The sequence below is a fragment of the Capra hircus genome, chromosome 4 (genome assembly GCF_001704415.2).
Source record: "Capra hircus breed San Clemente chromosome 4, ASM170441v1, whole genome shotgun sequence".
In the NCBI taxonomy this organism is placed as follows: domain Eukaryota; kingdom Metazoa; phylum Chordata; class Mammalia; order Artiodactyla; family Bovidae; genus Capra; species Capra hircus.
Window position 1 is genome coordinate 15,408,524 of NC_030811.1, and position 15,291 is coordinate 15,423,814.

Genomic DNA, 15,291 nt, shown 5'->3' on the forward strand with positions numbered 1-15,291 from the left:
CCAGGAATTGAACCGGGGTCTCCTGCATTGCAGGAGGATTCTTTACCAGCTAAGCTACAGGGAAGCCCCTAAGGAGCCTGTGGGCAGAAAGCAAAATGCAAACCTCACCTATCCAAGTTCAAACCCCAGATGTGCCCTTACAAGCTGCACCACTTTGACGTTTGTCTTAATCTCTCAATTTCAAGTTTCCTCACCTATAAAATGGGGATAATATGACCTTCTTCTTAGCGTAATAGTTAAATGAGTCAATAGTAAAAAGCACTTGGCTCAGGGCCTGGTGTGCAGCCACTAATATAATACTGTGACCTTGTAAGATAGTTCTCTATAACTCACTAACCTTGTGACGATCTGTTGTTTTCTATGATGATTTGCTTGCTGTTACTCCCACCAATCTTCAGGGCATATAATGCAAACCCTGACAGCAAAACAAGTAAGGTGATCCTGCCCTCATTTGCATGTCAATGTCCCAGGGCAGTCTGACAGAACAGGCATTTACAAGGCCCTAAACCATCACTGCGCTCGGCTGAGCTGGACAAGGGTAAAAGGGCAGTCTGAGTAAAAGACAACCCTGCCCTCAAGAACTGCCCGTTATCTTTTAGGAACAATGAGAAACTACCATTAATTTCCCCTAAATGAGCTACGAAGGGTAGGCTAAAACCCAGTTGGCAATGACAGGTAATCCCCAAAACAGCCACAGAAAAATGTCTCTAATGATTCTGGATGTCTTTGGACAAGTAAGCACCCAGCAATTTTTAAGAAAAGGATGACTCTCTGAGAACTGCACCTCACAGCAAATAGTGGATCTCATATGTGATAGTCTTTAAAGTCAACCCTTCCAGGCTGTATATACTTAAAGAGGAGAATACAAGAAGAAAAGAAAAAAAAGATGACGTGTCTAAGCATGAGGTGGTACTAGCTTAACGTGAATGAGAAAGCCTGGCTTGGAAATAATGGAAAAGTTTTTTTTTTTCCCCCCAAATGTAAACAGCTTTATTTCTTATTATAAAAGTAATACATACTCAATGCTTAAAAAAAAAAAAGAATACACAAAAGTGTAAAGCAAATCATACACAATCTTCCCATTCAGAGATCATCAGAACATTTTGTTTTTTCTCCTTCTAGACTTGAGGTATACATCTATTATTAATTACTTCTTTTCCAAATACGGGATGTATTTTCAAACCACACGTGCCGTTCTCCCACACTTCTCCCACACTTAATGATGAATATCACACTCATCATTAAACTAACATGCAATCCCAAAATCAAAGTCACAGAGCAGTCTTCTACAGGTACAGTCCCTGACACTGTAAGACCATGAAATTAAGGAGAGGCAGGACACAAAACTAGAAGACCCCTACGGCCTGTGACTGCTACTGGATTCTCCGTCTCCTCTGAGACCAGCCTGGGAACCTCAGGAGGTTTCTCAGCAGCTGGGGCTGCCTGCAGGGGAGAGCAGAATTGATGCTCCCACAGGCCCCCAGGTTGTGGACCCCCAGATCTGTAGCATCACATGCACGCTGAGGCCTCCGCCCTGAACACCTAATTCTGAAAGCCCCACTGCCCACCTCAGAGCCTCTCAAGTGAACGTCAGTGGGAGTCTGCAGAAGAGCCCCTCAGCTCACAGGATCTGGAGGACACACTCTCTGGCCCCTGCACCCAGACTCAGAATCACTTGGCCATTAAACTGTTTTGTTCACCATGTCCCTTTCCCAAAGCACAGATTCATCACCCAGTTTAAACAGGAATACTTATATGCATGACCTCTTACAACTTTGAAGGGGCATAAAAGTAGCTTTGCTGAGGACAAGAATAAAAAGTTGCCCAAAAGACAAATTTTATTTACTTTACAATTTTGCTTTAAGGCATGTGGGGTCAAGGAGTACTACAACACTAGACAGTTTTAATGTGGGAATCAAGAGGGCAGATGTAACATGTTGATTAATAGTCCCAGTACAGGAAAAAAGAAAAGAAAAAGGTGGCTGAAAAAAAACATTAAATTTAAAGATGGTTGATATGAGGAAACAGTAATTTTCTCCCATATCTTGGCATGAAAAGGGATAAACTAAGGAACTCTAATTTTCCTTAGCCAAACTGTAGTATGAGTACAAAAAGCTGCTGAAGTGTGCAGAAAATACCTTAAAACAGCCAAGGGCCCATAAAATAATGTGTGAATGTGGTTCTTGTTTAAGTCCAGCAGGATGTAAGCTACAGTGAGCATCACACTCAGAGGCAGGGGGAGAGGACACACAGGCTGGGACACAAATAACCAGGCTGGGCTAGAGGTGGAGCTGGAGCCTGAGAACAGGGATGCACGTGTGACCCGACAACCTGCCCAGCAGCAGCCAGCCTCTGTAACATAGCAGCGAGTGAGCACGCACACCCAGCAGGGGCTGATGCCAACCTCAAAAAGTGCAAGACGCATTTAAATCAGAGTTTATTTCATATAATAGTTACTAGTAAATTATTAGTGCTCTGTGATTTTCACAATCTTATAATGAAAGTGACTGTGTGTACCCAAGTGTACACGGTATGTACAGCAGAAGGCCATGTAGGAAAATTAAAGGGACACATACCTGGGGCGCTAACCTATGGACGCAGTGCCAGAGGTGGCTTAGGGGCTCCCTAAACAGGGATAGCTCCGCACGAAACTAAAAGGACAGAGAAGAGGCGCTTAGAAAGACAGAAAATAGTGAAACCAGAGCCCCTGGCTCACCTCCTGGAGACGAACAACTTCATCCCCAGTTGCACTTTAGGTCTTCACCACTGGTAAACTGTTTCATAAATGCTACTAGTAAAACTGTCCAAAAACAAAAGACAGGACTGAGGTAGCTTAGTCTTGAAGCTATTTAGGTTAGATACTAAATGCTGCTCAGCAAACCCCTTCACTTTGGGCTAAAGCTCATTATCCTATTGGGATCATTCACGTGTCAACATTTATTGCCTACTCTGTGCAAAGCACTGGTTAAACATGCAAGTATACAAAGATACAGCCCTTGCCTTCTGGTCTATAAACGAGATAAGGAAATCAGTATCTACAACCATGGGATAAATGTCTGACATACAGCAATACTCAAAAACACTGTGGTGCTTGACTCAATGCTATAATAGAAGTATGCACAAAAAAGGCGGGGGGGAGGGGGGGCCTTCCCAAAGGACATTCATCCCTTTGCCATAACATGGATGAACCTAAAAGTTCACAAGTTTGTACACAGAAACCATCTCTTAAAGAATAAACAATCAGTGAATACCATTAACAGGCAGGAGCTACCAGAGTTCATGACACAAATAAGGGAAGGGGAGTGATAGTCACAAAAATGTTATCACTCATTTTATAATGAACAGGATTTTAATTCTTGTCCTTAGAAACTATAAACACTAGCATGATTTGGAAATGAGACTGTACCAAACACCAGCCAGAGAAGGATCGTCCAGTCTACGGCTTCTCTTTCATCTGGTCACTCAGAAATATAATATTATCTGTAAAGAAGCCAAAGCAGAAATGTTATTTCCAGAACTCTTTCTCCACCCCACTTAATCATTCCCTTCTACCACATACGTATTTTAGTGCTAGTCACCAAAAAAACTTTAGACAAATTCTCAAAATACTAGGTTCCTGCTGAGAAGGGGATGACAGAGGATGAGATGGTTGGAGGGCATCACCAACTCGATAGACACGCATTTGAGCAAGCTCCAGGAATCGGTGATGGACGGGAAAGCCCAGTGTGCTGCTGTTCATGGGGCCGCAGAGTCGAATACGACTGAGCAATGGAACTAACTGATGTTCTTAACAGGTATCTATGATAGGCATAATGGAGGTAAAAGCTGGGCTTTTGATGGTTTATCAGTAATTCAGACCTTGTGAGAAAAGGTGGAATACTTCTCGTCTTCCCTGAAGGTAGCAAAGGTCTTCTCAGTAGTAACTTTCTACAAAAGAGCTCGTCACACACTTCGATGCTTGCAACACTCAGATAGAAGCCAGTAAACCAAGGAGCACATCCTAACCCAGAAGAGGGTCGTGGCATCACAGACCACGTGCTGGAGGGAAGAGGGAAGGACGGGGTTCAATATGGCCCCATCAGGACAGAGAGATCTATTTGTGTTTTTTAAGTCTGAACACTCATACAGAACAACAGTACTTTTAAATTTCAAAACAAAATGAGTTTTACACATTTAGTCCTGGGAAATTTTCTAGTAATCAATATTTCAGAGGGACATTTTTATCCAAAAACATCAGACATTGCTCCTAAAAGGTTGTCCAGAAACAATTAGTTTAGGACAAGCAAAGGAAAAGCAGCAGTACCTTCTACATAATACTGAAACAATGACATTCTTAAAACTTTACAATTATCCCAAAAACGGTTACTATACAATAACTGAGTATTTGTTCATGACTACAGTCTTCTAAAACTAGAGCATTTTGGTATAGAATGGTTATTTCGGAAGAGATTATCCAAGTTGACATCACTATGTAAAAAGACAAGACTGCCACCTGCTGGTGGTTATTTTTAAGTTACACTGATTTCTAGGAGAAAAAAAAATATAGCCTATAAAACAGATGAGCCAAATTACATTCTATTCCCTTCCATACTAATGGCACTAAAGACCTATTCATTTTACTATTAGCCATAAACCTACGTTAATTGCTTAATCATCCATGCTGGTGAATAATACTGACAAGAAGAAAATGGCAGATAATTTGAAATGTTTCTCTTTAACCTGGTTTATAAAACTTCACACAATTTAAATTTGAGATTTGCCAACACAATAGGTTTACAGTGGAAGATGAAAGTATTAAATGCTTTATAAATATGTCAACTATTTTATTAGAAAGCTTGATTTTCCACTGCTAAAATCACAGGCATAGTTTTATACCATACACAGGTCTGAAAAATAATTTTTAAACAGTTAGATACCTCTATAAGAATGAGCCAAGGAAGAACAAGGCAAGCAGGAAGTGATTCACTCAAGACACTCAAGAAATACGAAAGCAAACTGGTCAGAAAGAACCTTCTCTTAGGTTTAATAATGAGGGGAGGAAGATACCTATATTGGTTCTCAAGGTCAATATGTTTTCAAGAAAGCAGTAAGAAAATATATGCTTATCATTTATAACAAATTATAATTTATCAATAAGGCATAGTAGTTAAGACATGAACTCTGAAACAAGTGCAAAGAGAAAAAGGAAAATCTGTCAGTTAGGAGACCTAAGTTGTCAGACTTTTAGCCTCCCAAATCTAAATTTTTTTTTTTTTAATGAGACTTGATATATATAAACCATGTAATAAAAAATGTATAGATTGCTGTTCATAGAACAGTCAAAAAAATTTCAATACTATGACATCTAGTAAAAGATAAATTTAATAATGAGTTCTTTAATACTAGCTCTGATAACAGCACTATAAAGAGGAATCCATACATTTCCGAGACACCTACTGAAATATTTATGTATGACACAATGTCTCAGATTCACTCAAAATGATCCAGGTGGGGGAAAAGTAGGCTGGGGCATAGATGAAATAGTATTTGCCATCTGTTGATAACTGTTGAAGCTGCATGATGGGAGTTTGTGTTTTTCACTCCTCTCTCCTTTCGTGTATGTTTGACATTTTCCATAATAAAAAATTAACTTTTAAATGTCTAATTTTGGCATATCTCAGGAAGCTCATAAACAGCTCTTTCATCCTCATCTACTTAAGAAAAGTTTCTTGAGTTTTATATCCATAAAAAACAAGTTTAGCAATTAATCCAAAAGACAAAAAATGCATCATCTATCTCATTAAGACACATTTTCAATAAAATGTTACAGCTTTTGTATTTATATATTACAGTTGTTTCGGTCAATTATGTTCTAAAAACAACTGTAATGATAACCTATTCAAGGAGAAACCTAACATTCAGAGTCTCACTATTGCAAAGTTTTTTTAAATATTTTAAAATTTCTATTTATGTATGTACTTTTGTTACATTTAACAGAATAAAATAATAAAATATTTTTGACTATACAATATATTATATTAAGATACACTTCTAAGGAGAAAATGGGATTGAAAAACAAGTCCAGAGAAAAGGGAATCATAAACCTTCCAAATGTTGAAGAGCTTGTATCTTTTTAATGATGATGGATACCAAATTGTTATGATATTTAGATCCCTTAATACCTTTAAGAGCAACATAATTTTATATTGAAAAAAACTCTTAATGTCAACTTAAACATGTTCAAAGGGGTATATACTGGTTTCAAAATTCTTGCAGAATTTTCAGAAAAGCTTGAACACTCTCCTCTAGAGGATATCTTCTTAACCTCCTTTAAGCTCTGTGCATTCATTTTTCTATGTTGTTTTGTATTTTGTTTAATGAGAACAATAGGAGTTTAAAACAAAATCATCACGTTAAGTACCAAAAAACAGGCTCTTAATGAAGCTGTACAAATGTCTGATGCCAATATTAGTGTAACTCTTCTTGGTACATGCTTTTCCATTTAGGCCATATCCTTCAAAGAGGCATCAACAGTGCAATGGATAATTCTAAAGTTACTTGTGAACTAAAACTGTGAGTACAGAGATCACTTTCTGAAAGAAGGGATATATATCTAGAAACTTAGACCAGGCCCACAAACTCCACTCGGGATTCTCCTGGTGAGGTGCCTTACAATCTCATAAGCATCAGTACTAACAGCCTCAGGTAAGGCTAAAGCTGAAGCTCCAGTACTTTGGCCACCTCATGAGACGAGTTGACTCACTGGAAAAAGACTCTGATGCTGGGAGGGATTGGGGGCAGGAGGAGAAGGGGACGACCGAGGATGAGATGGCTGGATGGCATCACGGACTCGATGGACGTGAGTCTGAGTGAACTCCGGGAGATGGTGATGAACAGGGAGACCTGGCGTGCTGCGATTCATGGGGTCGCAAAGAGTTGGACACGACTGAGCGACTGAACTGAACTGAAGGCTACAACATAGCCAAGCATTTAAAGAAAAAAGAATAGCTATTATCACAAGAGCCTTACCAGCTATAATTGTTGTTGCTTGTCGTCTCACATTGTTTTTATCCGTATATTCACCATAGTCTACTTTCCCTTCCACATAAATTCGAGACCTGATACAAATAAAATTTACCAGTTTTAGTCTGGAGATTTCAATATGCTTTACAGCAGAGAGTCAGGTCAGAGGAGAGTAATGCGTATACTCTTCAAGGATGAAATAGATAATCACATATACCACTTCTTAACTCAGAATTAAGAGTGCTAAAACAGTCTCCTGATGTTAGGACTCCACGCCTTCACTGCCTGATCCAGGAACTGAGATCCTGCAAGCCACGAGGCACAGGCAAAGAACAAGAGTACCGAAACAGAAAGTACACGTGGACTTGCCTTGCCACCCTGTGGAAAAAAGGATGTTTTCATCCTTTAGCTGCCTGTGGCCCTTATGAAGTTTAAAAAAAAAGTTCCAAATGTGAAGTCAAAAAAAAGCAACCTTAAGACCCTGAAAATGAAGAGCATCCTTTAAATCTCTATGATTGATTTCCAACATGTGATTTTTCTATCCCCTTTGACCCTGAATTATCTAACGGGTTTGGTTTTTTTTTTTCACTTATTTTTCAGTTCCTTTCTGCAGTGAGGTTCATGAACTTACTCTCAAATGACCTTAGATTATTAAAATTCAAAATACAAGTTTTCAGCTTAGTATTTCACCCAGAGTTAATTACTAAGGCTATTCTGCACTCTCTAGAAGGATGAACTAGAAGACAAATCTAACGTCGACTTTAAAGGGCAGAAAATGGCCATAGTGGCACCAATTTCAGAATTTAACAGCACTGATACTGCACAATACAGAAAGTAAGACTAGTAAAATGACTGGGTGCCAAAGGGAACAGTCACACAGATTCATCAGCCATTAGCTGAAACTGGATACCTTTTCCTTGAAATGTCCTCTGGTGTGTTTTATGTGTGATTACTATACACACACACGATGGAAGTTCATATGAAGAAAAGGTATGCAATTATTGAAAAAAATAGAAATTTTAATTATTGCTAAACTTATGTTTCATGAAATGTTTTATTTCTATAATACATTTCTAAACTATGACTACAGCTGCTGTTAAACACAAACTTTTGTCCTTCTAAGGATTTGGAAAAGACACTTCTTATACATAATCCAAACATTTCAAAAAGGAATTGCTAAGTTCATATAAAATTATCAAATATGAATTAACTGCCCTGAATTATCACCAGAATACCTCACTGCGTCAGGCTCCCCACCTCCCAGACCCTCTGTCAGGCCACCACGGGTGCCAAGGGCAAGACACCCACCATCAGGGTCGCTGGCCATGGCGGCCTGGGAACCCCCACAAGCACTGCTGTGCCCGTGACAGGCACACGGTGCCCTCTGCCTTCTCTCTCGCCTCATCAGTGCTGTTCAAGTTCACGTCCTACTGTCCTAAGTTCTTAAAAGGCTAAACCATGTTAAAACCTTTAAACTAGTCACATATGACACTATGCATACGGTATTGAGCACTGAATAAATACCTCTTGAGCTAACCCAAAGTAATGAGTGGTACTTTATAAATAGAAGAGCTACAGAGTCCATGAAAATACGTTCTTAGTTAGTTTGTTTTTTAAACCATTCAATCTGTAAGATCCCTCCTTCTTCAACTCACCCCTTCTTCACGTACTGATACGCCACATCTCTGAGGCCTGGTCGGAACACTGAGATTCTATGCCATGTTGTCTTCTGACTGACATCACCTAAGTCACGAGAATCACAAGGACAGGGAATGTGGTTACAAATGCGAAAGACAACTGCCAAAGGACATCATGTCCAGCTAAGCCACGCCACGGTTTCTAAGAGACAGGACAAGAGTTAAGGGAGATCCTTTACGAAAGTATTCTTAAAGTATCAATTCACACTAAATAACGTCTAATTACTATAATACTAAAACCCCAGTCTTTCATACTCACCCATTTGGTAGGTTTCGTTTTCCCCTGATCGCCACATCTCGTTTGTTGCTAGGGAAAATATCGTGACTGGGTTTTTTCCTTCTACCTGTCTCATGACAGGGTCCTGACCTACTCGACCAAGCAACTGCACGCGATTCAGAGCTGAAAAGCAATTCGTAGATAACATAAGACTGACAGAAATGTCCAGAAGAGGAACAGCTACAATCACTACTTCAACTTCAATCTCGGCATTAAGCAAAACCCAAGCACTAGAAGGTCAGAAAACAAGTGTGAGGAGCAAATAAAAAGAGGCTTGGAGGGAAAAAAGAGGACTGACAAGAAAGGAGAAAATATCCCTAGAACCCCACAAAACAAGCATTAAGCTCTTTATCTAAATTCTTCTTTTCAGTTCAGTCAGTTCAGTCACTCAGTCGTGTCCAACTCTTTGCAACCCCGTGACTGCAGCACACCAGGCTTCCCTCTCCATCATCAACTCCCAGAGCTTGCTCAAACTCAAGTCCATCAAGGTGGTGATGCCATCCAACCATCTCATCCTCTGTTGTCCCCTTTGCTTCCTGCCTCCAATCTTTCCCAGCACCAGGGTCTTTTCCAATGAGTCAGTTCTTCGCATCAGGTGGCCAAAGTACTGGAGTTTCGGCTTCAACATCAGTCCTTCCAATGAATATTCAGGACTCATCTCCTTCAGAATGGACTGGTTGGATTTTCTTGCAGTCCAAGGGACTCTCAAGAGTATTCTCCAACACCACAGTTCAAAAGCATCAATTCATCTTTTAAATACCTTTAAAAAACTTGTTTAAACTGTTTGTAAAGGAACAAAATTGAGATCTGAAAATCTTTATAAATACAGGGACTATTTCTGTGAAACAACCACCTTTCACCACATTCACTGCTTTAGCCAACTAGCACACAGCCTTGGATGTCTTAGGTAACCAAAAAGGACCCAAGGAATTTCTTTGGCAGGAAAGTGACAATAAGAGTGGGTAAAAAGTGTATGATAAGGGAAGAAGGACCAGGTTTACAGAAGGCCCCTGCAGCCAAGGACAGAGACGCAGATATGAACCGAAAGCATGAGGGTTAACAGAGTACAACCCAATGAATGCACCTCTTCTGCAATGTATCTGAGAACATGAGCACACTGCTGTAAAAACTGGAAATCAACTACTACTTACATCTCTCGAGAACCAAACTGCTAGCTACTTCAGACTCATGTCTTACAAACTGACGAAGTACCTAAAGTGGAACAAACGAGTAAAATAGCTTTAGTACAGGGGGAAAGGCAAATGTAAACAAAAAACCAGTTCACACCTGGTCACCACCTAGTCAGCAGCCCCTAAGGCACATACCCACACGAGAGAGGTGCACCCATCACAGTGCCAGGCACGCACTCATGCTCAGTGGCTTCAGTCATGTCAACTCTATGCAAACCTATGGACTAGAGCCCGCCAGGCTCCTCTGTCCATGGGATTCTCTAGGCAAGGATACTACAGTGAGTTTCCATGCCCTTCTCCAGGGGATCTTTCCAACCCAGGGACTGAACCCACATCTCCTGCATCTCCTGCACTGCAGGGAGATTCTTTACCACTGAACCACTGGGGAAACCCCACAGGGCCAGGAGGACCACACAAACACTTAGGGGCAGCCTCCTGCAGAAGCGCACAGGCACAAAGGTGGCTCGAGGGAGTACACCAGAGTCCATTTACAGGTCTTCCCTGATGCTTCCGTGGCAACCTCCTGACATGGCGCTTCTGTGCTTGCACATAAAACGGTAAACAACGCGTGTTGGAAAAATCTGTGCTTCTGACAGCCCCAAGAAAAAAATCTAAGATAAACAAACATGGTTCTTTGATTAAGTACAAAAATAAGACTGTTCGAATCAGTCTTTCAGTAGCACTCAGTGATAACCAAAGCCATCATTAACTGAAAGGGCTTCCCAGACAGCTCAGGGGTGAAGACTGCCTGCCAATGCAAGAGACGAAGGTTCGATTCCTGGGTCGAGAAGATTCCCTGGAGAACACAATGGCAGCCCACTCCAGTATCTTGTCTGGAAAATTCCATAGACAGAGGAGCTTGGCAAGCTATAGTCCATAGTAGTCCATCATTAGTGAATACTAGATAAGTGCTTTGCCTCTTATCAATTAACACTCAGAATAAACCTATAAACTATGTAAAATTACTACCACTTTACAGATGACAAAAATGAAGTTCAGAGACAGAGTGAGTAACTTGCCCAAAATCCTACAGGAGAAAAGTGGCAAGTCACAGCTGGAACTCAGGGCCCCAACCCCAAGGCTGCTGGCTTTCCCACTGTCCTTTGCTGCCTCTGTTAAAGGGCTACTGCCAAGATTTGAGTACACGTTACTGAGAACATCACTGGATTCAGAGAGCTAACCATTATATCAGAGAAACATGTGTCCAGAACTGGCACTGTTAACATACAGCAGGTATCTACCAATTGAAACACCACCCACTCCAGGGGTACTTTTGGCTACGGAATCCCAGCACTATGCTTGGGGGCAGAAGGTGGGTAGAAAAATAAAAATTATGAGTTACCACATAGTAAAGAATCAACCTGCTAACTGGTACCTATGTCATGATGCTAGAAATGTACTAACCTGATGCTCAGATGAGCCAGAGCTCACATGTTTTATGGAATAATAATCTGTCCCATGGGGGGCACACAAAAATCAACACCTACCGGAGAAGCAAAAATAGGGAATGAATTATTTAACTGGGATAATTTTTTGAAACTAAACTTTTAACCCTTTTATATATGGTATTAAATTTACCTTAATACTGTAGAATTGTGTATTAAGACACGAGTAACTTTTCCAGGTTTCAACACACTAAAAGGTATATATTTTAAAAGTACGTATAAGTTAAAACAGGGATCCAAGAATATAGAGCCAATTCTGCAGCAGAGTGGAGGAGACCTGAACAGGCTCCATTGAGGAAATGACTCTTCCTTAACAAGATGGGAGTTATGAGAGGTGTTATAAAGGAAAATCTATACAACTCGGTGCCCAAATGAGGTAAGCGAGGAAAAGCGGTCTAGGCTGACTCAAGGCTGGCTAGACTGACTGAAGAGATTAGGTGAGGAGCTTGATTGGGTGAAATGAGGAGTTTGTAACATAGTTCATCTGCAGAGTTTCTAGGACTTGACCTGCTCTCCACAGCAGGGAGATGGCGTGTGGGGGGGGGGGGGGCAGACTGACAACAAAAGTAGGTGGTCAGAAAACAAACCACGTGATTTAAAAAAAAAAAGCTGAAACAATTCTCATAGACTTTAGATCAAGGACTTTAAACGCTCTCTAACTGCTCTACACGCAAGTAACACGTTTTAAGAAGTAACTACTCTCATCATGTATGTGAGTAAATTAGAAACGTTTTTGTTTGCTTTTGCTTTAGTGAACACTATTTATTCACGTGGTAAAGAATCTGCATGCCGTGCAGAAGACGCCAGAGATGCGGGTTCAATCCCTGGGTCGGGAAGATCCCCTGGAGCAGGAAATGGCCACCTACTCCAGTATTCTTGCCTGGAGAAGCCCAAGGGCAGAGAAGCCTCGTGGGCTACAGTCTATGGGGGTTGCAAAGAGTCAGACACGGCTGAGCTTGCATCTAGCACCAAAATCTGTCCCCAACCCTCATATCAACTAAGTACAATAAGACAGGTGGGTTCAAAGGGCTTCTGCCTCTGCAGGCAAAACCCTAAAGAAACGTGATCGCTACGGTTTATAATAACACATCTCAACATTAACATGGAGAAGTGATTACCTGTACTACAGGTCTTCGAAACATAGCTTCTACTCTCTCTTCTTCCAATCTAATCTTTAGTCTTTTCCTGAAGAAAAAGAGATTATATCCTATAGCAAGAACACTGTTTCCTAACGGCATTCAGGGCTTTTACGCAACCAACCTTGAGACCGTAACGTATCACGCCCCTGCACATTAGACAAGGATCCTCTCCCACTCCCCAAAATCTCTCGCACCTTTTTTTTTTTTTGGTCCCCCTTAACTGCCTCTTCTTTTAACCCATACAAAAATTCTGATTATACCCCCATTTCTATTCCACTGTTCTCCCAAATTCCGTTAAACGCAAGTTCCCTTCTGGCAGGGATTTCTGCCTCATTTCTTCACTGTTACACCCAATACTTCTAAAAGAGCTCCTAAGACAAAGAGCTCAGCAAATACTAAAATGTTATCATGGCGCTTCAATCTGGAACGTGCTGCCGCAAAATTACTGCCTTCAATCCCTTTTGCAAAGAACAAGGCGATCCCTGGGCTTTGCCGTCTCACCGCTGAAATGTGCGGGCGCACTTGCTCAAAGCTGACGCTCCCAATCAACAACGTATACGGCCTGGGAGATGAGACGAAACCACAGACTCCTCCGCGCGGGAAGAGGAGATCTACACGCCGACAAAGCAACTCCTCCCGACCCGCGCACAGCCGTACGCACACCTAACGCAACACTCTGGCCTTCCGCCCTTTCTCCCGCCCTCACCTGAGGCTCTGGCCCGCACAGCCTCCAGGCAGGGAATCACTTCCGGCTGCTGCCGGGACTGAAGGCTCGCGAGAAGGAAGAACCGGAAAGTCTTCTGAGTGCATCGTGAAAATGCAGCCGGCCGGCGTTGCGGGAAACACGCCCCCTTAACGCCGTAGTTCCGGGAGCCTCCTTCCGGGCGGGAGCAATATATCAACACTCCCTATCGGCGAGCTAACCTGATTTTAACTTTGTAATGAAATGAAATTACTGTATTTGAAGAGTTTCCGGGGTCCGCCCAGGACTCGGCAACGTGAGCGAAACAGCTGTGACTCTGGAGAAAAATAGAAAGGATCAAGCCTCCAAAAACAAGAAGAAAAAAACAGTAACAACAAATAAAAATAAAACTGAATGGGGAAAGAGCTGAAAGTGCAAAATTTAAGGGTCACCAAAAAAAAAAAAGAGGGAGGTATCAAATATTAGTGCAATATTTTAAAGTCAGAATTAAGGAACAAATCCGTGAATACAATGTAATTTGTACTAAATAGAGTATATGAGCCAAGTAGATTCCTACGGCACCAGGAAAAACTTGCGCGCCTATGTACGTTATGTATTTGAACATTTTTTTCCCAGAACATTAAAGTACTTGAAGAAAGATTGAATATTTAAAAATTAGGTGTATTAAAACTCACAACACTGTTATTTTTCAATACCAAAAACAGAGTTATAATTTTACCTTCCAATCTTGATTGGAAGTATAATAACCGATAATATTTTCAAAAGCCTTTGCTTGCCTTATTTCCAACTGCAGGAATTTCCATCTCTGATAATTTTTCTCGAGGAAGTGGCATTCTTAATTAACTTAAGCTTACCAATCTTGCCTTTATTTAGAATTCATTGTGGATTTCATTAATTTTAATAATTTTAAAATGAAGCATTAGTCTTGAATGCTGGGTTTCCTAGCCATTCCTTAAATTTTGTCTTGCGCCCACTAATCCTGGCCTTGGTGACAGAGGGGGAGGAAGGCCGACAGACTGTAGGATACAGGCTGGGGGATGCCTCCCCAGGCCTCTCCATCATCTGGTTCTGGTACTGTCCAACTTCTAGAAAATGTACAGCCACGTCATCCTAATCAGCAAATCTCCTCAGAACCCAACTTAAAACTCTTCAATGGCCCAATTTTGCCCTAAAAGGAAAAATATGAACTATTTCATGTTTCCAACACATACCTTAACCCAGTATTAATAGTATGACTTCCTAGTTGGTATATTTCATGATGCTTACCTGTTTTACTTCCACCTAAAACATGTTTTGTCCTGGAAACATACCATGTTAATTGCCTTCAGGCCTTGCTCAGACATGAATCATCCTACATGCCCCCATTTACTACTGTAGCTTGCCCTCTGATGATTTCCTATTTAAAAATCCTACTTTCACTTGAGCTGTTGAGTCAAGTGAAAAACCAGATTCATCCTTTCCTTCAAAGCCAGTTTCCCTCTTCTAAGTGCCTTGTGTGTTTTAATGGTACCAAGATTCTGCCAGACCTGAACTTGAAATCACCTTTGAAACTTCTCCCTGATCACCCACATCTGCTCATCCACATCCAATCACTTGGCCTTAAAAGTTCTTTATTAGGCCACAAATCACTCCCTCTTTCTTTCTGTTCACAAACACTTTGGAGAAAGGAATGTGGAAAAGTTTATTAAAAAAAAAAAAGGCAGAAAGCACCATGCAAGTTGAAAGTCACACGCAAAACTTTATGAAGAATATCTTAGTGGGGAATCTGGGCTAATCTAAATTCTCTCTCAGACAGGAATTATCAATTCACATTTTCCTTTGTTGGCTGGAGAAAGTTG

At 41.0% G+C, this 15,291-nt stretch overlaps 1 protein-coding gene across 2 annotated transcripts; it reads right to left on the reverse strand.

Moving 5' to 3' along the window:
• Positions 967-13,534, reverse strand: SSBP1 (single stranded DNA binding protein 1). 2 transcript variants are annotated; one of them, XM_005679536.3, is made up of 7 exons: positions 13,252-13,512; positions 12,730-12,796; positions 10,128-10,188; positions 8,959-9,099; positions 8,658-8,745; positions 7,009-7,097; positions 967-3,480 (listed from the first exon to the last, which is right to left on the reverse strand). In XM_005679536.3, exons 2-7 carry the CDS (start codon positions 12,751-12,753, stop codon positions 3,437-3,439), a joined length of 447 nt encoding a protein of 148 aa, XP_005679593.1. In that variant the 5' UTR covers positions 12,754-12,796; positions 13,252-13,512; the 3' UTR covers positions 967-3,436. The 2 variants fall into 2 exon arrangements, with proteins under 2 accessions (XP_005679593.1, XP_005679594.1); XM_005679537.3 differs by having other exon boundaries at positions 3,337-3,480; positions 13,457-13,534.